General features: G+C 41.6%; 1 protein-coding gene across 2 annotated transcripts in view; it reads left to right on the forward strand.

Moving 5' to 3' along the window:
* The first annotated feature begins 314 nt into the window (after positions 1-314).
* The window catches only part of CD80 (CD80 molecule), a 28,190-nt gene continuing 3,658 nt past the window's right edge, over positions 315-24,846 (forward strand). Inside the window, exons 1-6 of one of the 2 annotated variants that reach the window (XM_061167094.1) lie at positions 315-514; positions 2,500-2,818; positions 11,294-11,617; positions 16,120-16,401; positions 21,922-22,032; positions 23,250-23,364. In XM_061167094.1, coding sequence (XP_061023077.1) covers positions 2,719-2,818; positions 11,294-11,617; positions 16,120-16,401; positions 21,922-22,032; positions 23,250-23,326 — 894 coding nt within the window. In that variant the 5' untranslated portion in view covers positions 315-514; positions 2,500-2,718 and the 3' untranslated portion in view covers positions 23,327-23,364. The remainder of the gene's footprint in view (positions 515-2,499; positions 2,819-11,293; positions 11,618-16,119; positions 16,402-21,921; positions 22,033-23,249; positions 23,365-24,846) is intronic. The other variant, XM_061167095.1, reaches the window with a different exon arrangement.

The raw sequence follows: 24,846 nt of genomic DNA on the forward strand, positions 1-24,846 counted from the left end.
TGTGACTAGGGAGGGGTAATTCTGAGTGCTGAAACAAAACTTGAAAAGGCACAGAAACAGCCAGCCTTATGGCTCAAATACTGTCTACCCCCAAAGTTGATGGGTCAGCCCCCCTCACTATGGGGCACCATACTAACCTTTCCCCCAGGTGGCCCAATGCAGTTTCCTCTCCCCTTGACACTGAGGCTTTGCTGGGGCAGGTGAGGGAGAGTGGCTGTGTGGTCTGCAATACCATCTGAAGGGAACTGACAAAACACGACAGCAGAGGGAGCTTCCTCAAACTGCACATAAAGAACACTATGCTCTTCCCCTGGTTGGACTTAAAATATTTCTGAACATCAGAGTTCCCTATCAAGTAAAAGGAAGTTGGGAGGGGAAATGCCACCTCTGTGAAATATCACCCGAAGAAAAACCGAGTGACTTGCCATTAGTTTGAAGACGGCAAGAAAGGAACATCTCAGAAGTGGAGCCTCATCCTTCGATTTTTAACACAAGAGGAATTGTTCTTTGGCAAGTAAGTACATTTAATATTAGCTTAATATGGGGATAGCTTGGTGGATCTAGTTACCAACAACCTGACTGCTTTTTAAACAAACATACCTCCAAGATGCATCCTTTCCCCCCAGAGGGCCTTCTGGGGGTCTCTTATTTCAACATATTGGAGAATCATTATCAGAGTTATGACTCTAGATGGTGGAAAGGAAAGTGGAAACTGTTAGTCGCTTAGTCGTGTCTGACTCTTTGTGACCCCACGGACTGTAACCCGCCAGTTCCTCTGTCCAAGGGATTCTCTAGGCGAGAATACTGGAGTGGGTTGCCATTTCCTTCTCCACGGGATCTTTCCAACTCAGGGATTGAATCTGGGTCTGCTACACTGTAGGCAGATTCTTTACTGCCTGAGCCACCAGCAAAGCCTGGGCATCAGTTATGGCCCTAGATGGTAGAAAATATTAATTTTTCAGGCTGAATTTGAGTTTTCCAAAGCCAGCAAAATTCTGGTGAATAAGTGAATCCAGGCTAATTCTGAGTAAAATACAGTGTGGCTGATAAGACAATCTGGTGTGACTGACAGACTAACCCTGGGGTGGTTCCCCAAGAGGGGTCCCAAACATCTGGGTAGCACCCAGACTAGGTCTCTGTTGGAATTGGAGAGGATCATATCAAAGCACAGCTTTCATTTTGATTCCTGATGTTTAATATATTTGCTAAAAAAAAAAAAAAAAAATCAGCTTGCTCACATTATAGTAGATAATATAGCCAAGTAATGATTTCCGTATGTCTTTTCTCTTCCCCTTTTACTGACACTCTTCCACTGATTGAAATCCTCTACCCCTTTAAGACACAGTCTTTGAGTTCAGTTCAGTTTAGTTGCTCAGTTGTGTCTGACTCTTTGCGACCCCATGAATCGCAGCACGCCAGGCCTCCCTGTCCATCACCAACTCCCAGAGTTTATTCAAACTCATGACCATCGAGTCGGTGATGCCATCCAGCCATCTCATCCTCTGTCGTCCCCTTCTCCTCCTGCCCCCAATCCCTCCCAGTATCAGGGTCTTTTCCAATGAGTCAACTCTTCGCATGAGGTGGCCAAAGTATTGGAGTTTCAGCTTCAGCATCAGTCCTTCCAATGAACACCCAGGGCTGATCTCCTTTAGGATGGACTGGTTGGATCTCCTTGCAGTCCAAGGGACTCTCAAGAGTCTTCTCCAACACTACAATTCAAAAGCATCAATTTTTCAGCACTCAGCTTTCTTCACAGTACAACTCTCACATCCATACATGACTACTGGAAAAACTATAGCCTTGACTAGATGGACTTTTGTTGGCAAAGTAATGTCTCTGCTTTTTAATATGCTTTCTAGGTTGGTCATAACTTTCCTTCCAAGGAGTAAGCGTCTTTTAATTTCATGGCTGCAATCACCATCTGCAGTGATTTTGGAGCCCAAAAAAATAAAGTCAGCCACTGTTTCCACTGTTTCCCCATCTGTTTGCCATGAAGTGATGGGACCAGATGCCATGATCTTAGTTTTCTGAATGTTGAGCTTTAAACAGTCTTTGTGTAGAAGCATTTAAAAACAGAAACATTTGTTTTTCTGTGTTAATATAGTAAGAAAGAAGTAGTTTCATGACTTAAGTACTGCTGTGGACAAAATATGCCCTCCCTGGTGCTCTGTGTTTCTCGATATGTTCTAAAGAGGGTCCAAGCTTTCATGGGTTGGCTGGCTGGTGTCCAGGGCCCTTTAATTCTCTTTGTTTCTAATAGTCTTCAACATCTCCCAGCAGTGGGAAAGCGGTGGTTGGTTCTTGGAACATGCGTAAGGCAGGATCACTTCCTCAAATGTCCGTCAAGTCTTGCTTTTCCCTCAAGATTGTGCTGTGATTTAGAGTTTGCTCAGATTACAATCCCTGACTCATTTCAGGCAGTAAACTAAGAGGTTTTACAACCCACGGCGGGCCAATGTTCCTTCCCGGATGACTTTTTTTTTTTTTTTTCCTTTTCAGGTTGTGAAGATAAATCCTGTCTTTTAATTTTAGGAATCTAGGTACCAAGATACTCCAGCCAGCGTTTCCTCGGTGTGTTTTGTAAACATCACGGGCAAACCCTCTGTGTGGGGGCAACTGAATTTGTCTTCTGCCCTGCCTGGTGTAAGCTGTGAGGTGCCAGTTCTCACGTGGCTTGAAGCTGTTTGCCTTTGTTTTCCGTCCTCACCAGCAGAAGCCATGGGTCACACAATGAAGTGGGGAACACTACGACCCAAGCGCCCATACCTCTGGCTCTCTCAGCTCTTGGTGCTCGCTGGTCTTTTTCACTTCTGTTCAGGTAAGCAACTTCCAAGAACTTGACTGAGTCCACCACTTCGGGGTTTGGAAGGGAAAAGACATGGCATTCTCTGTGCTGTCTCCTTCTGTCGCCCTGCAAGAGGGAAGGGACATTTCAGTCCATTTTAGGGATGAGAAAACAGGTTCAGAAAGGTTAAAGGACCTGTCCTCGATCACACAACAAGCCAGTGGCCAAGCTAGCTCAGGAACGCAGACCTTAAAGGAAAGGTGGGACCATGTTATTTTAACAAAACCAAAAGCCAATTCAGAAGGACAGCTTAGAGGTGTGATCTCCTCCACTAGATGCTCATTTACATTCTGCGACACACTCGGGGCACACTGGCCTTGGGCTCTGCTTCCCAAGCTACATTTCCATGAGACAACACAGCTAACATCCTCTGCTTCTAAAATTGAACAGCGATGACCTTTCCAAGTTGAAGGGGGAAAAGAAAGTAGTGGTGACATACAATCTTTTTCATATTAAAATTTTCTCTTAATATTTACTTTTATGCTGTAGGTGCCAATGCCCTTTGTCAATGCCGGCATCTAACATTAGGTATCAGATTTAGCAGAAGTCATATTTGGAGTTACTTTTAACTTACTACATAGGTATTTCAGGTGCATCCTACAAAGAGTATTTTGACTTCTGGAGCCTTTTTCCAGCTCAGGTGCTGAATCTGGGGGGCTGTTGGGAAGGGCGGTGCTGATTCTGCTGACAGGGTGGCTCTGACTTTTTTTTAGAAGGCAGAACAAATAAAAGATCTGCATTTCTGCTGAGCAGCATATACCTGCCTGGTTTCCTCAAAATAAAGAGGAGGTTTTGCCTCCTGCACAGTTTCCTAGTCTTCAAAGAACCAAATATCAAAGGATCTTGTCTTAAGCTCTGCTGCTTAAACTGCAGTCATCACCCAGAATGACTTTGTGGGTTGCGGGGCGGGTGGCGGGGCACAGGGGGGGTGGGCACAGTAGCGAAAGATGACTACAATGCAGGTATTTATACATTTTCTGTCCTGAAATTGCTATTTGACAATGTTGCTGAAGCAAGAGAACCGTGATTCAAGTTTCACAATTTATACATCAGATTTTGCAGATATTTAAGAGTGATATTTCCAACAGCTACAATTTTTTTTCTGGGTAGTAAGGCAGCATTCCCAATCTAGAGTCTTATGGGGAGTCTAAATGAGCTTTAAAAGATTTAAAAGTAAATTTACAGGCTTCCTAGAAATGTGGTGTGTGTGCAAGCATGTGTGTGTGTGTGTGTGTGTGTGAGAGAGAGAGAGAGAGAGAGAGTGAGAAAGAGAGAGAGGTGGGGGAGGGGTGAGGAGAAAGAAACAAACAATAAAAAAGAGAGAAAGCATAAAAAGAAAATTAAAACCAAGACTTTAGCAATTATACCAGAAAAATTAGAGGTACTTTGAGCTAAAGCTAAAGAAAGGTTTTTGGAAAGCACCCTGTTGTATGTACAGTCACACCCAGATTTTATTGTTGCTATACTGAGTCAACAAAGGAATCCATGAACTTCTTTTGTCTGAACACCTACTGTGTAAAAGATGGACCTTGAAAAACTGAGCCTCAGATTCCTGCTCTCAAAGACAGATTTGAGTATGTTAGCTGGAGAAGGCCAAAGTAATTAATCTGCAAGCAAGTGAAGAGCAGAGAAGTGCCTGGCTCTGACTGTAAGCACCCCTGACCTGGGAAAGGCAGGCAGGCTTTACCGGGGAGGATGGGGATCGCAGCAGCAGAACTTGGGCAGAGCTGTAGCACAGACAAATGCACAAAGATGAGGATGAGTCAGCAGGTGGGGGACTCATTTTCTGGTTTAATCATTTGTATATTCAACAAACACTGAGCCTCTCTTATGTACAAGACACTTTTCTTGGTCCTGGGGACAAGCTGTTAGCAAAATTGACTTGGCTTTTGCCTTCATGGAATTTAGTCATTAGCATGAAGATGAAGATGAATCAATCATTCAAATGAATATATAACCAAGAAACATGATGTTTCCCTGCCAGGGGGGAGGGTGGTGAGAGTGAGCTGGGTGAAGGTGGAAGGAGCAGCAGGTGAGGGACATGGAGGAGCAAGGAAGTGAAGGTGGGCAATGTTGGGGCAGTAGGGAGACAGAGATTAGACTCTATGTGCTCCAAGGCCAGGGATCTGGAAGTTATTTGGAGGACTGAAAGGCCACGGAAGGATTTTAAGCAGGGGAGTGACAGTCTCTGCCAGGGTTGCTCACACTTTAATTATACATACCAATCACCTGGAGGACTCTTTAAGAAGCAGCTTCTAGAACAGGGGATTTTTAAAAAAATTTTTATTTTATATTGGAGTAGAGTTGATTGACAATATTGTGTTAGTTTCAGGTGTACAGCAGAGTGATTCAATTATACGTATACATGTGTCTATTCTTTTTCAAATTCTTTCCCCATTTAGGTTACTACAGAATATTGAGCAGAGTCCCCTGTAGCACAGGGGATTTTTAGAGCAGTGAAAATACTGGGTATGATACTGTAGTGGTAGATGCGTGTCATTATACAGTTGTCAAAACCCATAGAATGTACAGCACCAAGAATGATGTCTAATGTAAACTGTGGACTTTGGGTGATAGTGATGTGTCCGTGTAACTTCACTGATTGTCACAAAGGTACCACTCTGGCGTGGGATGTTGATAGTGGGGGAGGCTGCACCCACGGGAGCTGGGGTTCATGGGTACTGTCTGAACTTTATGTTCATTTTGCTATGAACCTAAAACTGCTGTAAAAAATAAAGGCCATATATGTATTTTTAAAAATGCAGTTTCTGCTTAGGTGGGCTTTGGGGAGGGGCCAGCAAATCTGTATTTCTAACAACCAGCCAGGTGATATTGATGCTACTGGTCCACAGTCCTTTAGGTTTAGTAGTAAAAGATACATTATACAAAAAAAGAAAAAGACAGTGTTGCTAAAGCATGAAGAATGGCTTTTAGAGCAGTCAGTACAATCAGGGAGGACTTTGTTCAGGGCTGGGGATTTGCCCCTTCCTCTCCTCCCCTGTGCAGGAAAGCTACACTTGCACCTGTCCTCATCCGCTGCTACCCGGGACAGGGGGACCTCTTTCCTGCACAGGGCAGCACCAGCAGGGCTCCTGTTTCACTTCTGGTTTGGTCTCCAGAGGGAGAAGCACTGGACTCATGTGCTCCAGAAACTGGTGGTCGTCTAATATGGGCACCTTTTTCTCAGAGCTAGGGTCCTCTCAGGGAGACACAGCCCTAAGGAGAGGAGAGAGACCTTAGGTAGGAGTAGGCCAGGAATTCAGGAAAGGTGTTGGCCTGGAAGTCTATAACATGAGGAACACTGAGCTAGAGGAAAAGAGGGCCCCAGGGTGCCGCTGTAAACAGGGCCTCTCCCCTGTCGCCATGTTCTGTCTGCATGCCGCTGGCCAAGGCATCCCCAAAGCCACGCTTCTTGCTATGACCACGGTGGCACCAGCTGTTCAAGTACCTGAGCTTTCTGGAGAGAGACACACAAGTAAGGATCAGATTTACAAAGAGCATGTAGTCTGGGTCTGTAGAGGAAAGTTGGGAGCAGTGTATAGATCAGGTCACCCCTGTAAATTTGTCAGCTGCGGGATAGCAGATACCTTTAGCCCCCTTGTGTACCCAGCACCTAGCCCAGGGCCCACACCAGCCCTGTGGATGCTGGCTCACTTAATCAAAAGCACTTGGAAGGGTCCCAAAAGGTCGCTTCCACTGTGTTAAAGGTCACACAGACCATTAAATCTCCAGATGGTGAGACTATAGGTGATTATTATGTTTTTATTTTTCATTCTTTCCAAATTTAATGTGTGTTTCTTTCAGAGTCAGGGAAAACCTTTATTTAAAAAGCACACCACAGTCCTCAGCGAGATACACAACAGCACACGGTGATCTAAGCTGCTGTGGGCACCTGATTTTTTCTACTTTAGAAGTGTTGGTGCAGCTCTCCTGACCACTGCTGGGGTTCACCTATGAGGAAGGGATGCTGTGGCCAGCCCACTGTGTCCACACTGCCTCCCCCTTCTTTGGAGGGACTAGGGGAGATTCATGGCTTCCTATATTGGGTTCTTATTTCTTTAAAGCTAAACATTAAATTTTATTGTAGTATCTCCCAATTGTCCTGCATGGGTTTATTGCTGTTTTTCCTGCAAAATGGTAGAAATTTTTCTTACCATTTTAAAGTGTGTGATTCAGTGGTTTTTAGTATAATCACAAAGAAGTGAAACCATCACCACTATAATTTCGGAACATTTCTATCACTCAAAAATGAAACTCCAAACCCATTAGCTGTCCCTCTCCATTCCCTCTACCCCACCTCTTGGTAGACATTAATCTAATTTGTCTCCATGAATTTGCCTATTCTGGACATTTCTTTTAAATGGAGCTATATAATATATGGCCTTTGTGTCTGGGTTCTTTCATTTAGCACAATGTTTTTAAGGTTCGTCTATGTTGTAGTAACAGTGCCTCACACCTGTTCTGGTTAAATAATATTCCACTGTATTTTGAGTTCTGAGAGGTACATTATTTGTCTAGAACTAGTGTACTCTGCATTTGCTGACAGAAAGCTCCCTCTCTTGGGGAGTTATCAGTGGGGAGCTGCTGTGGTCGGGACAGGAAGCAGGCAGAGGGGTCAGGAAGGGCAGGGGTTCTGAAGTGCACCCAGGGTGCCCTGCGGGTGGGGCGGTTTGCACACATACTTGCAAGAGATGAGCGAGGTTGCCTTCCATCCCTGCCGTCCCTCCTCCCCCCCTTCACAGTTGGGCAGACAGCTGGTGACGCTGGGCACTGTGTGCCAGTTGGGAGCAGTACTCAGTGCACGTGTCAGCCAGTTACCACAGTGATTCTGGCCCCATCCTGGGTGTGACTCAACACAGGAGGCGCAGGAGGTGCTGTGCATGAGAAGCAACCCCATGGGGAAAAAACACAACTGTATAGCTTTTACGGTTCATAAAACACTTTACATCTGGGTGTCATGTGACCCTGTGGTAATTATGGGAAGTAAGTTAGGGAGATAGTATTATGACCATTTTGTAGAAATTATACCTGAGGCCTAAGGAGGTTAATCAAAGGTTATGAGTCTAATACACAGCAGGTGGAATCCGATCCCATCTCCTAAGGCCTAGCCAGGCATTCAGCAAGTACTTAGGGAGCACCTGCTTTGGGCCAGGCCCTAGTTCTACAGATATGACAACAAGCAAAACAGATAAAGTCCCTGCTCTCATGGTCCCCAAAGTAACTCCAGCTGATATGTAGCAGCTAGAGACAAGCTCAAGAGAGAAACAAATCAGGGCAAGTGACTCAAAAGGAGCATGAGGATGGTGCTGGTTGGGGAGAGTCAGAGAAGGCTCACCACAAGGGGACATCTTCCCTGAAGGAAGCAAAGGACAGAGCTGTGTGGAAGTCTGGAAAGGCAACAGTCCTGATCGTGTGCCTGGTACTGGGTCAGGTTTTACCTACATTCCTTCACAGAAACCTCAACCCACATTATCAGGTAGGTGCTGGTAGGCCATTTGTAAGACGGCAAAGCAAGCTCAGAATCCAACAATGCAGGCAGTAATGCTGAGACCCGCCTCTCCCCTCCAGAACCACTGAAGCAGACACAACCCTTCAGAAGTCTTTCAACTGTTTTCTTGTAACCATGTGTAGCAGAGTCCCTGAATATGAAAGCCAGGTCCTGGTGGGAATTGCCCAGAAGATTTTTGTTCCTCTTTTCAGTCTGGTTCTTCCTCAGCAACAGAGTCTGGTGAGGGGATCTCACATAGGAACATCGAAGAGCCCATTGATGGTTTGCTGTTGACCTTTACACAAACACCCACACTTCTCCTCAGATGGCTGGACAAAAACTCCTTAAGAACCATCATTGAAATTTTTCAGTGAAGAAAATTTTCAGATCAGTTTCAGTTAAGATTTTTTTTTGCTAATGTCACCACATGTCAAAATTAGAAATCCTGGATTATTTTTGGTGGGAACAAACAGCGCAGGAAAGACTCAGTTATTCAGGACCCTAGATGACTGAGCTGCTAGTTCTGTCATGGGGTCTGTCTGGCCCACAGCAAGATCAGTGTTCCATGTGTCTGTCATAACCCCAGAGTGAAAGAGACCAGAGGGTACGAGAGGAAGGAGAAAGAGGAAAGGAAACCTTTATGGAAGACCTGCTAGGTACTAGGGACTTTTCCACATATACAATTTAATTTGAATTTAAGTTTTCAATCATCCTGAGAGGCTGGCATTAAACCATTTTACAGATGAGGAAACAGGTTAGTCAGTAAGTGGCTGAGCTGGGACTAGAACCCAAGTCAATAGGAATCCTTCTACATACCATTTTGTTTTAGTCGTATCTTTTTTTAAAAGAGAGTTTTGATTATTTAGCTATTTCATGCTCTCCTAAAATATAAAGGGACTCCTGAAAGTCCCTAGGAGTTCAAACCAGTCAATCTTAAGGGAGATCAACCCTGAGAACACTTTGGAAGGACTGATGCTAAAGCTGAAGCTCCAGTATTTTGGTCATCTGATGCGAACAGCCCTCACTGGAAAAGTCCCTGATGCTGGGAAAGATTAAGAGCAGAACGAGAAGAGGGAGAAGAGCCGTCAGAGCATGAGATGGCTGGATGGCATCACTGATGCAATGGACATGAACTTGGGGAAACTTTGGGAGATGGTGAGAGACAGGGAGGCCTGGCATGTTGCAGTCCATGGGGTCGCTAAGAATCGGAAACGACTGGACGACTGAACAACAAAGTATAACTTTTCATTTATTTCCCTTTTTCAGATATATTCCCTAAATCTAGGGCTGGCAATGTTCAGCACAACTGCTGAAAGAAGTGCCCTGGATCTTTCTAAGGTACCTCACACTGCTGTGAAATTACCCGCAATCACAAAACTCTCTTCCTAAATGCTGCGGTGGGGCCACATCCGGTCTGATGTAGGCTGGAAGGTTGGCTGGGGAGGTGGAGACGGGCTAGTGTCCCATGATCCTGCTGTCCAGGGAGAGCAGGCCTGGAAATGAGATCCCTATCTTAGTGAGATGGGGGCCTCCCCGGGGGTTCTGTGTGGCTCTGAAGGATACGGAAGGGAAGATGTCAGCACTGGGGGGCCTTCGGGGCTGGCCAGTTGTGAAAGTGCTGGGGTTTTGGAGGGGCTCTGCTTTTAGGTCAAGCACAGCGTGGGAAAAGTTACTATGCCTTCGAAGCAAAAAAAACAGAAAATATAGTCTTTCAGGGATTTTGGTGCTACTGATGAGTGTTTAGGAGCTAACAAAAATATGAAGTTTGGTGCTGAAATTCTGTGATATGCTGATGGGAAATGGGCAAATGTTTTAAATGGGGATCTTCTTGCCAAGTTAGGTTGTAGGGGACCAGCTATTTGGATTGCAGATAGCCAAGGGAGATAAAGACAGGATAGCCATCTGTTTAAGTAGAGAGAGAGGGCAGAAATGGTCCAGAGGTGTAACTGAGGTCTTGTCACATGGAGATAAGGGCAGTCATTTCAATCTGAAGTCACGGGTCAAGCTGGGCCTGGAAGATGGGACCCAGCTCGGAGCAGGCAGTGCTGGCTTATCTATCCTAGAACTGGGTCTCAAATGAGGGAAACAAATAAATAAGGAGAGTGATCCAAAAAGTTCTCTGCAAAACTGGGGCAGTTTTCTTTCCTGTGCTTAGTTTTCTCGTCTATAAAATAAGACCACCAAAATGAATGACCAGGGAAATTCCTTCAAAACCTCACATTCCTTAACTATGACTTCTCTGTCCCCATGGGACTGAGAACACTGTCTCACTGGTAGTTGGCATTCATGTGCTGGGGTCTCCTAAAGTCCTTCTTCTTTTGGGACTAGTGTAACTTCTCTCTCATTGTCCATGGACAGACAAATGGATAAAGAAAGTGTGGCATATATTAATACGTACAGTGGAATATTTAGTCATTAACATCATTATCACTCCTTAAAAAGGAAGGGAATTCTAAAAAAAAAAAAAAAGGAAGGGAATTCTGACACATGTAAAACACGGAGGAACCTTGAGGGCATTATTGCCAAGTGGAAAAACCAGTCACAAAAAGACAAATAAATACTGTATGATTTGGAATCTAAAGCAGGAGAATTCATAGAAACATAAAGTTGAGTGGTGGTTACCAGGGGGCTGAAGGGAGAGAAAGGGGGGAACAGTTTAATGCATACAGCATGGAAAATCTGTTTCACAACAATGTGAAGATACTGGATGCTACTGAGCTGTACATTTTAAAATGGTTGAGATGGTAAAATCTATGTTATTGTTTTAATCATGATTATTTAAATGGAGAGAAAACACTGGAGACCAAAAGAAAAAAAAATCAACTGAACACTCTGTCCAACCCTGCTTAGACACTAAATACAACACTCTGAATTCTGTTACTGCCAACTCTGAATTCCTGCTTGTACAGGCATCTTCCATTTAATAGACACAAGATCCTATTTTGTTTGCCTCTCCATAGGCATCACCCCAAAGAGTGTGACCAAGAGAGTGAAAGAAGCAGTGGTGCTGTCCTGTGATTACAACACATCCACTGAAGAACTGACAAGCCTTCGGATCTACTGGCAAAAGGACAGCGAGATGGTGCTGGCTGTCCTGCTTGGAAAAGTGCAGGTGTGGCCCAGATACGAGAACCGTACCATCACTGACATCACCAATAACCCCTGCATTGTGATCCTGGCTCTGCGCCTGTCAGACAGTGGCACCTACACCTGTGTTATTCAGAAGCCTGAGACAGGGACTTATAAAGTGGAGCACCTGACTAAAGTGAGGTTAATGATCAGAGGTCAGTGGAATTTTCTGATTTTCAATAAGCCATCAATAGGAGTATGTCTTTGATGTCCTTAGAGACACATTCCTATTGGTTTAAGTGGAAATTTTACCAGAGGGGCCTATCTCACTTCATTTCTTAGGGTTGAGTCTCTAGTTTTACAGTAAATCCTAATTTGTTTTCTCAGGATGTCCTGGAAATATTTGTTAGTTGCATTTCTTGCACTTTGACAGTCCAAGCTCATGTCAGCCACCCTGGAGCACTATCGTGACCTGAAGAACTTTCTGAATCATAAAGGGACATATTTGATTTGATGTAGTTGTACTATTAACTGCACTTGATCCAGTAATATATTCTCGTAAAGTATATTGAAGGGTATAAAAGCTGCACAGGCACAAATATTTTTCAAGTAGTATTTGAATGTCTATTACTATGGCTATTTTACTATTATATTTATTGTATATTTGAAACTTTCATCTAATGTCATTCCTACAAAGTTAGATGTTAAAAAACTGTGAAGGGCAGGGTAGGAACCAGCCTTGACTTAATCACAGGTAATCCTGCTAGAGGACACAAATATGTCCTGAACCCTCATTGAGAAGTGGCAGCCCTGGGCCATTTCTTCATCCTTGAAATTCAAACACATTTCTTTTTCTTTCTGGGCACTTGAGCCTTTAGTGGAAACAAAACCTTTTAACAAAAGGTAAGAATTAACCTTGATAACAGTTAGCTTAAGAGGATCCTTAGTGAATTCTTCACTGTTCTTCCCTGCTTTTGGTCTTCAGCTATATTGAATCTTTAGTTGTGTAACACCCAGATCATACCTAAAGCTTAGGAAGTGAGCCAAATTTACACAGGGTTATCTTAAACTTCACTCTGTGTATTCCCTACCCACGGAGAGAACAAATATCCATGATCATATGGTGGGACGTGAGGGGCTCTGAGAAGCCTATCTCTTCCAAAATTTAGATCTGCCTGGATTCCTGCAATTCCCACTATTATAGCCTCTCCTACGAGTTTCAGCACTGTTCTCCTCTTACGTATGTATGCTCAGCTGGTAAGTCATGTCTGACTCTTTGCAACCCCATGGACTGTAGCCCGCCAGGCTCCTCTGTCCATGGCATTTCCCAGGCAAGAATACTGGAGTGGGTTGCCATTTCCTTCTCCAGGGATCTTCCTGACCCAGAGACTGAATCCACGAGTCCTGCATTGCTGGCAGATTCTTTACCACTGAGCCACGTGGGAAGCCCTCCCCCTCCCTCCAGGATCCCTGTTAAAGATGAAAATGCGTTACCTGGGTGGAGATGTCATCACAGACATATTAGCCTGTATCAGTTAATTACGTTAGATACATAGTCAGTCCTTTAACAGAATATCCAGAGAGAAACAGACTCAGGATGTGCACATTTTGACAGAAAGATAAAGAAGATCCAAGGAGAGAAGAGGCAGAGTTTCAGGGAGGGCGGGCCTTAGTCGCAGGTCACAGTTGGAGACCAACGCAGCTAAAGGGCTAATGGGGGAGTGCTGTTTGAGGCTAACACGGCCTCAAACAGGGGGATGCGGCTCCAAAATCAGACAAGGGAAGACAAAAGGGGAAATACTGCTTAATTAGACCCAGCACCAATTCTGGTATTCCCAGTTGAATCAATTAGAATGGTGCTTCTCAAATGATAAGGTGCCTATGACTTGGGGACCTTGTTCAGCAGGTCTGGCACTTCTGACAAGCTCCCTGGTGATGCCTGTACTGATGCTAAGGATTATAGTCTGAGAAGCAAGAAATTAAGTAAACGCTCATTTGGCCAAGGTGACCAGCTGTCCCAGTCTGCCAAGAACTGAGGGGTTTCACTGGACATGAGACTTTGGGTGTTAATACCGAGAAAGTCTCAGGCTAACTGGGACAGGATGATTTCTCTACATTGCCAAAGGATACAATAACAGCATAGTATCATGAAGTAGGATAGCTAGTTCCTCAAACGTGCTGCATGATGGATGAAAACCTGCACTAAGCAGCACATTTGAGGAACTAGCTATACTAGTTAACATATTAACTAGGTTAACAAATTTTTACCTTTCTAAGACATATGCACCTTTTCCTTTCCTAGTAGGATATTCTTACTCTACCCATTAAGAGTGGTGAAAACTTGGGTTAACTGATTGAAATGAGATACAAAAGAGTAATTCTTCGATGGTTCATTCTTGCAAAACCTTTGGAGCTGCTACTCCGAACAGATCATCTTACAGAAGTAATAGAAGACAGAGCTTAGGCTGTTCTAAGTCCAGGCAGACCTTGAAAAGATAATTTTCGATTGGTGTTAATGGCATTCCTGTGGTTAAATATTTCTTAGAAAAGCAAAGTCCAGAAATGAACATGAATCATAATTTGGATATGAGTTACTTGGATTTGTTATTCCAAGTTATAACATGACATACTGATATTATAAGAAACAAAATGTTAGCTACCATTGCAATGATTTGATCTTATAGGATAAATTAAAGGAGTAGAAAATAATAATGTCAACTAAAAATGGCTCAAAAAATGTCAAACAATTTAGGAACAGGACTGATTCAAAAAAGAAAGGTGACTCTATCTGTATCTAGATCCAAGTTTTTCCTTGCCTTGGCAACTATAATCACTTGTCATAACTTCTCTCCCTTATTACCACCAGGCAGTCCTGGAAGCTTTTACCTGGCAGCTTGACTTACATGAAGGAACTCCTCTAAGAGAGGACACATTTAAGACTCACATTAATTAGTCTAACTGACTTCCTGTATGTCAGTCTCTGGTCTATGTGATTTATGTTAATGATACCATTTAAGTCTTACAACACTGGGAGGGAGGTATTACAGTCCCCTTCTTACAATGAGCAAACTAAGACAGAAAGTGGTTAAGTAACTGGCCCAGGATTAAAGGCAAAACTGGTTTTAAAACCTGCCCTTGATGACCACTGTGCATTATACTACATCTCTCTGTGAGGCTCTGAATTCTGAAAAGAAAACTAACATATGAGATGAAGTATGAGGAGATTAGTCCTGTGTGTGTGTTCAGTTGTCTCTGACTCTTTGAGACCCCATGGACTGTAGCCCATCAGGCTCTTCTATCCATGGAATTTTCCAGGCAAGAATACTGGAGTGGGTTACCATTCCCTTCTCCAGGGGATCTTCCCAACCCAGGGACAGAACCCACTGTCTCTTGCGTCTCCTGCATTGGTGGGCAGATTATATACCACTGCACCACCCACCACTCGGGAAGTCCACATTTGGATTGGTTCCCCACACTTATGTTAAAGAAATATAAATTCTTTAAGCCTCAAAATAAGTGAGGAAGAGTTGAGTGGAGTTTTTTCCTGTTTCCTCTGCAGTCATTTCACTATGTTTTGCTTTGTGTATATTTTAATATGTTATTAGGGGTCAAAAACACAAATGAAAGAGTGCCTCAAGTATTTTGGAGGAATATTAGGAAGGACTCTCTGTCCTTGTTAGGTGTATCAAAATAGCAAGGGGATCAGTAAAGTATGGTGGTTGAGATTATAGGCTCAACAGTATAAAAGTGGAACAGAGGCCTACCTGATTAAAGACTACTTTTGAAAATGTAAAGGTAATGCTAAACAAACGTTAGAGTAGTGTTACTCCAGGTGTGGGAACTAGGGGTCCAGCAAAGTTAAGACCATACAAGTAGATTTACATAAGTTATTGTCAATGCTCTGGTTCTCAAGTTGGGTGGTAGGCTCCCAGGTGTATAGTATAGTACAAATTAAAAAGTAGATACATAAAAGAGGGTCAGTTTGTATACCTCAAAAATTAGGTAGAAAGGGAAGAAAAAGAAGTAAAAGAAAGGAAAGAAAGGAAAGGAAAAGAAGGCAGACATATTTAAATCTGCTTGTTTGTAACTATCTATAATACCATGCCATTGATATTTTTCTGAGGTTACATTTTTTTTCAATATAATCTTATTTAATGTTTTAATAAGACAGCAGAATTTAAAGCTCTAAAAAAAAAAAAAAAAGGAAAAGAAATCAGGGGAAGGGAAGGCTCTGGTATCAGAAAAACTTGAATTCAGTTCTCCCACTTATTGGTTGTGATTTCTCTAGACCTCAATTTGATTATTCATAAAATGGAAACATTGTATTAGGATAAATAATACGAATTTACTGATATTTGACCTTTTTGGATCTACAACCTACCTCCTAGAGTTGTTTTAAAGACAAAATGAGATAACGTCCAGACCTAAGAAATATTAACAGCTCAATAAATGTTGTTTTTAAATGCAAGCACTATGTTAATATTTATTCACATGAATTTAGTTCTTTAATAAGTGCCCTCCTACCTCCACTCCATCAAAAGTAATGAATTGATATAACCAACTCAAACTAAAGTTAGTCTTTGGGTTATACATAACTACTAATACTTACGGGAAGTTGAAAATTATATTTTATTTTTCTTATTAAAGTGATGTATTAAAAATATAATTACACACAAATATGTAATGATATGTATTTACATTCTTGTTCTTTCTTCAGCTGACTTCCCTGTCCCTACTATAAATGATCTTGGAAATCCATTTCCTAACATCAGAAGGGTAATTTGCTCAACCTCTGGAGGTTTTCCAAAGCCTCACCTCTCCTGGTTGGAAAATGGAGAAGAATTAAATGCTACCAACACAACACTGTCCCAAGATCCTGAAACTGAGCTCTTCACAATTAGCAGTGAACTGGATTTCAACATGACAAGCAATCACAGCTTCTTGTGTCTTATCAAGTATGGAGACTTAACAGTGTCACAGACCTTCCAATGGAAAACACGTAAGTGACATTGTCCTGGGGAGTTTCTGCTGTGTAGAATCTAAAAAGAAAATAACTCAGCCAGATACATTATAGAATTATGCATATTGACTCTGATGCTATTACTTACAGTATTTTGTAGACATGCAAATAAAATAATAATAAAAGTGTTACTATGACTTATTAAGGTCACTGTACAAGGTTTGACTATAATGGTACTAATTTTATTTTCTTTAATAAACATTCTAAAATTTAGATATCCAAGTGAGTTATATCTGTCAAGTCAACATCTTAGGAAGTTATTACAATAATATTGTTGTTATTGAAAGCACTAAAATTTGCCCTTCTTTGAAATTGCTCTCTAGGCTTTGGCGCTTTCATTTTTTAAAAATTTATTTTAATTGGAGGCTAATTACTTTACAGTATTGTGGTGGTTTTTGCCATACATTCAGATGAATCAGCCATGGGTATACATGAGTTCCCCATCCTGACCCTCATGCATCAAGCCTGGACTGGTGATCTAGTTCACATATGATAATATACATGTTTCAAAGATATTCTTTCAAATCATCCCACCCTCACCTTCTCCCACAGAGTCTAAAAGTCTGTTCTTTACATCTGTGTCTCTTTTGCTGTCTCGCATATAGGGTCATCATTACCATCTTTCTAAATTCCATATATATATGTTAATATACTATATTGGTGTTTTTCTTTCTGACTTACTTCACTCTGTATAATAGGCTCCAGTTTCATCCACCTCATTAGAACTGATTCAAATGCATTCTTTTTAATAGCTGAGTAATATTCCATTGTGTATATGTACCAGAGCTTTCTTATCCATTCATCTGCTGATGGACATTTAGGTTGCTTCCATGTTCTGGCTATTGTGAACAGTGCTGTGATGAACATTGGGGTACACGTGTCTCTTTCAATTCTGGTTTCCTTGGTGTGTATGCCCAGGAGTGGGATTGCTGGGTCATATGGCAGTTCTATTTCCAGTTTTTTTAAGGAATCTTCACACTGTTCTCCATAGTGGCTGTACTAGTTTGCTTTCCCACCAACAGTGTAAGAGGGTTCCCTTTTCTACACATCCTCTCCAGCATTTATTGTTTGTAGACTTTTTGATAGCAGCCATTCTGACCGGCGTGAGATGGTACCTCATTGTGGTTTTGATTTGCATTTCTCTGATAATGAGTGATGTTGAGCATCTTTTCATGTGTTTGTTAGCCATCTGTATGTCTTCTTTGGAGAAATGTCTGTTTAGTTCTTTGGCCCATTTTTTGATTGGGCCGCTTATTTTTCTGGAATTGAGCTGCAGGAGTTGCTTGTATATTTTTGAGATTAATTCTTTGTCAGTTGCTTCATTTGCTATTATTTTCTCCCATTCTGAAGGCTATCTTTTCACCTTGCTTATAGTTTCCTTCATTGTGCAAAAGCTTTTAAGTTTAATTAGGTCCCATTTATTTAATTTTGCTTTTATTTCCATTACTCTGGGAGGTGGGTCATAGAGGATCCTGCTATGATTTACGTCAGAGAGTGTTTTGCCTATGTTTTCCTCTAGGAGTTTTATAGTTTCTGGTCTTACGTTTAGATCTTTAATCCATTTTGAGTTTATTTCTGTGTATGGTGTTAGAACGTGTTCTAGTTTCATTCTTTTACAAGTGGTTCACCAGTTTTCTCAGCACCACTTGTTAAAGAGATTGTCCTTTCTCCATTGTATATTCTTGCCTCCTTTGTCAAAGATAAGATGTATATAGGTGCGTGGATTTATCCCTGGGCTTTCCATTTTCTTCCATTGATTTATGTTTCTGTCTTTGTGGCATTTTCATTTTGGGAGCCCCCTTCCTATGATGGTCCCATGATGTCAAATCATTGTCCTTTGAAGGTGAATGTGCTTTTTAAGAAATACTTGTTCATTCAGAACCAAGCCTGGCAAAGAAAGTGAATGACAAACTACTAGAGGACAATGCTTGAAAAAAGTGGTCATTTTTTATCAAAACCATGACCAAATATTTACCCTACATGTAGTAAACTTATAAAATTTTCTTTCCCCAAGAGGTGAAGTCATATGAAAATGTAAAATGGAAAAAGTAGGGTTTACATAAATGTATGCATATTAAATCCACAATGGGTTATTACAGAAGAACTCATATACTTGAAATACATTTCTAGCGTATTTGACTGATTATATGGAGCATCACCAGGCCTCTGCCCATCCCCCAACCCCACTTATAACAATATGTTTTGTGGCTGCATAGTAAAAAACAATACATTGTGTATAATATATTAATATTATGTATAGTATATATCTTCCGCTTATCTTTGCTTGTATAGAGGAGGTATTTTAGATGGTCTACTAGTTCATCTTAGGTAAGATTAGGTCTTTCCATCTTGGGTGGATTCTTTGTTTTCCTTAATAGGTAATGAGATAAAATTTGGGGCAAAAATTAGTTCAGATACAAACAAAATTTTGTTGGAACATGATACAAAATTGGTTCAGATACAAACCAAATTTTGTTGACATGATTTTATTAATAGCCCAAACTCATCTCTATTTCATGTATCCTAAACAAGTTTATAAAAATTAAGTTTGAATCATAGTTTATTAATTCAGCATTCTTGTCATTTTATTGATATATAATTAATCAATTTTAGATCATCATGATTAAGGTAGAAGTTAATAAGTACAGCTTCAATTATATTTTATTTTGGACATCATTTATATTTGGAATATGAGTATGTATGATATTCTGGGGCAACGGTTAACAAAAATTTTCAGAAAAGGGCCAGATAGCAAATATTCTTCACAGGTCATAGTCTCCAGCAACAACTCAGTTCTGTTGTTATAACATGAAAACAGCCATAGACAAGACATAAATGAAGGACATAGCTGTATTCCAACAAAATTTTATTTAAAAAAATAGGTGGTAAGCCAGGTTTGGCCTGTGCATAGTAGTTCATTAACTTAAAGGAAATCGAATGTAGTCCTTTAAATAAAAGGATGGATCTATTCTTTAAAGATGATTTAGACTACCCAGCTTTATCATCATTTCTCTAATTTGCCTTTTCTCAACTCTTCCTTCACACTAAAGATGAGCAGTATCCCTTTTCAGAATAATTAAAAATACTAGCTCTCTGTCCTCTTTGGGGTGTCAAGGGGTGACTGCATAAACAAATGTAAATTAGTGTATAGTTGATAGACATTTTGAATGGATATGAGCAAAGCTCTACTATTTAAATACCTACTCTTAACCCCGAATTTATTAATTAAGCAGATTGGGCCTGTGGCTCTTTTAGCCTGGGCCCGCCCAATTTGTTAACCCTTGATGTACTGGAACATATAGGGGTGTGTGTGTGTGTGTATAAGGGGTGAATCAGGGAGACCTACTCAGGCTGTCTTATGAGCTATATGTGCAAATGTCCTCACACAACTATGCACTTGGGATTTTGGGTCTTCCCCGTGGAGTAGTGCCAGGTTCCTAATAGGCATCACGAGAGAGTGGGATTGCTGTTACTGATTCCTCCTTACTCTTAAACACTTACCTTCTTCTAGGCTGAGTGAGGCTTCAGAATGAATGAGGAGTGACCTCTGAGAGGAAGCCTGTGAAACATCTAGACTCCCAGGATAACAGCAAGAGCTTCTTTGTTATTTTGGGTGTCATTTTGGTCTGCAAAGGCCAACCCTGGTAACCACAGGATGTCTCCATGCAAATGGGTGTTTTAGAGAAAAATAGAAAAACAACTTACCCTAGTTTTCAAGTAGTGGGTGCTCTATGGTCAAATGTGCATTTTATAATTATCACTGTTGCAGAATGTATAGGAATTATTAGAGCCTAGAACACCAGAGGCAAAGAGACCATAAAGGCTACTTGGTTGGAGATCAGAAAAACCTGAACTAATTCCTGCAAGAGATTTGGAGAAAAGATTGCAGAGACAGTCTCAATACAGAATAGAAAGTCAGTGGGAGCTACTGAGCAGTAAGCATGAAAGAAGCCTTCCCTTGGTCACTGATGGTGTTGCCATTAACTGAAATGGGAGAATGCAGGTGGTAGATACACTTTAGAAAGAATACATATGCTGAGTTCAATTTTAACCAAATGGAGAGGCTGGCATCCAACCATCTAGTTATCAGTTGGAAATACAAGTTTGGGGCTCAGAAGTGAGATCAGAAATATGATATACAGACTTAGAAATCAGCTGATGTTTCCAACCTTGGGTGTGGCTAAGATCACCCATGATTACCAGGGCTAGTGAGAGAACGGGACCACAGATGGAACTATGGGGACAAGTTTAAAGAACAAAAAGAGGAAGAAGAGCTGATGAACAAAACTGAATCACAACAAACAGAAATAGACAAATATGGTGTCACAGAAGTCCCAGGAGGAAAAGTGTCAACGGGACTGAATGCTGATGAGAAGTCCAATAAGCTAAAGACCAAAATTTATCCCCAGGGCGTGTAATCAGAAAAATGGGAATCAAGTACTTTAGTATTAATAAATGTTCAATATTTATTGATGAGCCATTCCAGGGAAATCAGAGGAGGATGAGCTGCTAGTATTCCTTTAGTGTTTCTGCCCTTTCTCCAGCTGTTGGTGCTAACTATTCCTTAAAGGAGGTGAAGAATAAATCGTGTAGCTGCTGCTCCTGAGTGGAGGACTGACAGAGTACCACACACACCTTTCTACTCCCACCCACATCCTTCCTCGTGTGCCCCCTCTTCTTTCTGTTCCCTGTGTTCTACAGATGAGAGCCAGTTTGCAGAGCCCTCCTCCAGGATGATCCTACCTACCACCAAGCAACAGCCATGCTTGGTTCTTTGCTAGGTCTCTTCTATTCTTCCCGAAACTCTAGGCTGAATGGTGAAAAAGGTGTTATCTGAAAATGAATGCAAAGTGACTTCTGTAGTTTTAGGCAGTTATTGTGAGGTGTGTATGTGTATGTGTGTGTGCATTAAAGAGGATACCCTAAAAGGGAGAAGGCATGACAGAGCTGGAGAAGGAAAATATAGAAGGTACATCTGGAACACAACATCAACTATTAGCAGCAGTACATAGTAATATCAGCTATAGAAATACTTCTATTTATTTTTAAAAATTGCTTATTAAGCTCTGATATTTGTTTATTTGGCCACAACACACAGAATGCATGATCTTAGTTCCCTGACCAGGGATTGAACCTACACCCCTAGCACGGGAAGCGCAAAGTCTTAACCACTGGGCATCCAGGGAAGTCCCTAAAATAGCTTTTTAAAGGCTCTCCTGAGAATCTTTTCTTTGTGCCAACTTGATTAAGTAAATGCAAACATTTAAATTTTCTTTTTCACATTCAATATATTCAATATCTGACATCTGATATTAGTTGCCCATAAGTATGTGTCTGATTAAAGAGTTATGCAAGAAAAATGATAGAATCTGCATTTTGGAGAGCTGACCAGGCAAAGAAGTGAAAAATGCTTTACAGTTGTGTCATTATAAGGGGCATGGAAGGGTATCAGGCAGCTGGAAACACATTAGAGCTGACACTGTTCTTTTCCCTCAACAGCCAAACCAACCCCTTCTGCTAATCAGCACCTGCCCTGGACCATTACTATCACAGTCTCAGCATGCGGGATTGCTGTGATCATTGCAGTTACAGTAACATGCCTGACCTGCAGTAAGTAATATTGTACTCTGGTAATGATCTCAATTCTGGACACCCAACCTCTTATCAGTACAGGTCAGCATCTCTCTGAACTTTTAAGCCTATTTTATTCTTTTTGGAGCAAATCTATGGAAACTTTAGTGTCTCCTTTACTTGTCTCAGCAAGTTCTGTTCATTCCCTGCACAGATATTTCTTGGACACCTACTATGTGCCTGGCACTCTACTAGACACTGGAGTTACACAGATGAGAAATCACTGACCTCAAGGCACATTCTAGCTTAGTCCCTTTATCTTCCCCCTAACTCTGTATTTTCTTGGAGATACTGAGGCTTGCTAACTAAATTGATAACATATCTGATGCAAAGCAATAGTCTAATCTTTGATTTGGAATTGGAGGAAAGGCAAGAATGACAAGGCCTAAACCTTGGCAAGAATCATTTTCATGGAGGAGGGTAAGATGCACTAACGAGATGTAGTTGAGTAATTACATCGCTACAGGTGATTTTACCAACTCTCAGTTCTTCAGAATGTATTTTTCGATGAAAGATCAGGAGTGGTTGAGGAAAGAAGAAGATATTTAGGATAGGATATCTTTTTCCTATGAATCTAAATCTTTGGCCTTACACATATGCTATACTCAATCTCTGTAATCAAATGAAGAGGAACTGCTAGGCCAGTGTTAAGGCTATAGTCACCGTGAAGGAACACCAAGCTTTCTTGGAGAAGAAATTTTGTACACTGAGCAAATTGGAAAATCAACATCTGCTGACTTTTCCAACATCTGGCACACACAAAAAATCAAGGCTCGAGGAAGTCACTAGAGACTTTGCTATGAACAACTTACGCCATGGGCAGGATAAAGAGGTCTGGTGGGCTCAAGGACGCTTCTAATACAGACTGTCCAGCCCTACCTCTCTAGTTTACATTTTCTCATCCTTAGTACTATTGACTTTGAGGGCTGGATAATTCTTTGTTCTGCACATTGCGATGCTTAGCAGCATCCCTGGCCTCCTCTCAATGTATTACAATAGCACCTCTTGCCCCAGTTGTGACAACCAAAGATGTCTCGAAGCATCACACCTGTCCCCCAGTGGGGGTGGTGGTGGAAACCTGGGGTTGAGAACCACTGCTATAGCTCTAAGCCAGCTGAAGTTTTGCCAGAATACATGGGCATGATTTAAGGGAAGATTACCTATCTAGATTTTTATTGCTTGCTCTTGTCTTCAAGGAAATGCTGCAAGATGGAGACAGAGAAGGAGGAATGAGGATAACATGGTAATAGAAAGGTACCCTCTATCTACATAGAATCTGTGGAAGGATCAAGCTGACCAGAACACCTGGAGGTATCTTCTCTACCAATGTGGGATGTGTGAGATCTTGTGGCTTGTGAACACAGGGTTTCTTCCTCTCAGGACCAAACCTAAGATCCTTTACCAAGTACCACCTTCTCAAAATCCTCATTCAGATACTCTCAACAGGTGGTTGGCACATCTCTCCTTTCTCCTCACATAAAATTTGTTTAGTGTAACCTTTTCCTTTGTCATGCCATTCTGCCATCTTAAAATGTTCCCCTCTTTTCAGTCAACTCAGTGTCTTTTAGTATTTGTCAAACACATGTACTATTTCTGAGCTAACTCCTTATTCTCATCATTCCTTTTTCCCTGTATCCCTCAGCACTGGGACACAGAGTGGGGTAGCTCTGTACTAATTCAGTAATATCTCATTGGTCTGTCTGCCTCTTACTAACAGAGTCATCCCACTGACCCAAGCCTAGAGCCATTTTCTTAAAGAATTACCTCTTTGGGTCATTTTCTCACTTAAAAAAAGAAGAGACCCCAGTGTCTACAGGAAAGGCTTCAGAGCTTACTTTCCATATTCCAGTTATCTCCTCAGTGTAAACATCCTCAGTTGTTTCTATCGTCCTTCACATGGCAGTTTCCAGGAGCAAATTGCACACCTTAAATGTCAATAAATGGTATCCAAGACTTTAGATTTGATCTGATTCTAAATATATATGATGGAGTAATTACTGTTCATCCAAGGATGTTAAGGGAGCCTAACATAGAATCAGCTTTTGTAAGTAACACTATTACAAGTGTTAATCCCTCAGTCATGTCCTCAGTCATGTCCGACTCTTTGTGACCCCATGGACTGTAGCCAGCCAGGTTCCTCTGTCCATGGGATTCTCCAGGCAAGAATACTGGAATGGGTTGCCATTTCCTTCTCCAGGGGATCTTCCCAACCCAGGGATTGAATCTGGGTCTCCTGCATTGCAAGCAGATTTTTTACCATCTGAGCCACCAGGAAAGCTCCAATTTTGGGCTTTGAGGAAGCCCAATTTGCACTATTCTAAAATGACCAGGTCTTTTAAGAGAAACATTGGGACACTAGAATCCAAGAGACTGATATCAGGACCAGGATGGTTTACAGTCTCCATAAACAGTTCAGTTTTGACTTGTGAAGGTTAGGGTAACAGCTGTATACAAAAATCAGACTTTGCAGTTACTTTTAAAAAGAAAAAAAAAAAAAATGAGATCTAACACCTGAGACTTACAGAGCAGGTTATGCTTTCAGTTTAGTTCAGTCACTCAGTCGTGTCCAACTCTTTGTGACCCCATGGACTGCAGCACCCCAAGCTTCCCTGTCCATCACCAGCTCCTAGAGCTTACTCAAACTCAGGTCCATTGAGTCGGTGATGCCATCCAACCATCTCATCCTCTGTTATCCCCTTCTCTTCCTACCTTCAATTTTTCCCAACATCAGGGTCTTTTCCAATGAGTCAGTTCTTCAAATCAGGTGGCCAAAGTGTTGGAACTTCAGCTTCA

This window comes from Dama dama, chromosome 19 (assembly GCF_033118175.1).
Source record: "Dama dama isolate Ldn47 chromosome 19, ASM3311817v1, whole genome shotgun sequence".
NCBI classification, from domain to species: Eukaryota; Metazoa; Chordata; class Mammalia; order Artiodactyla; family Cervidae; genus Dama; species Dama dama.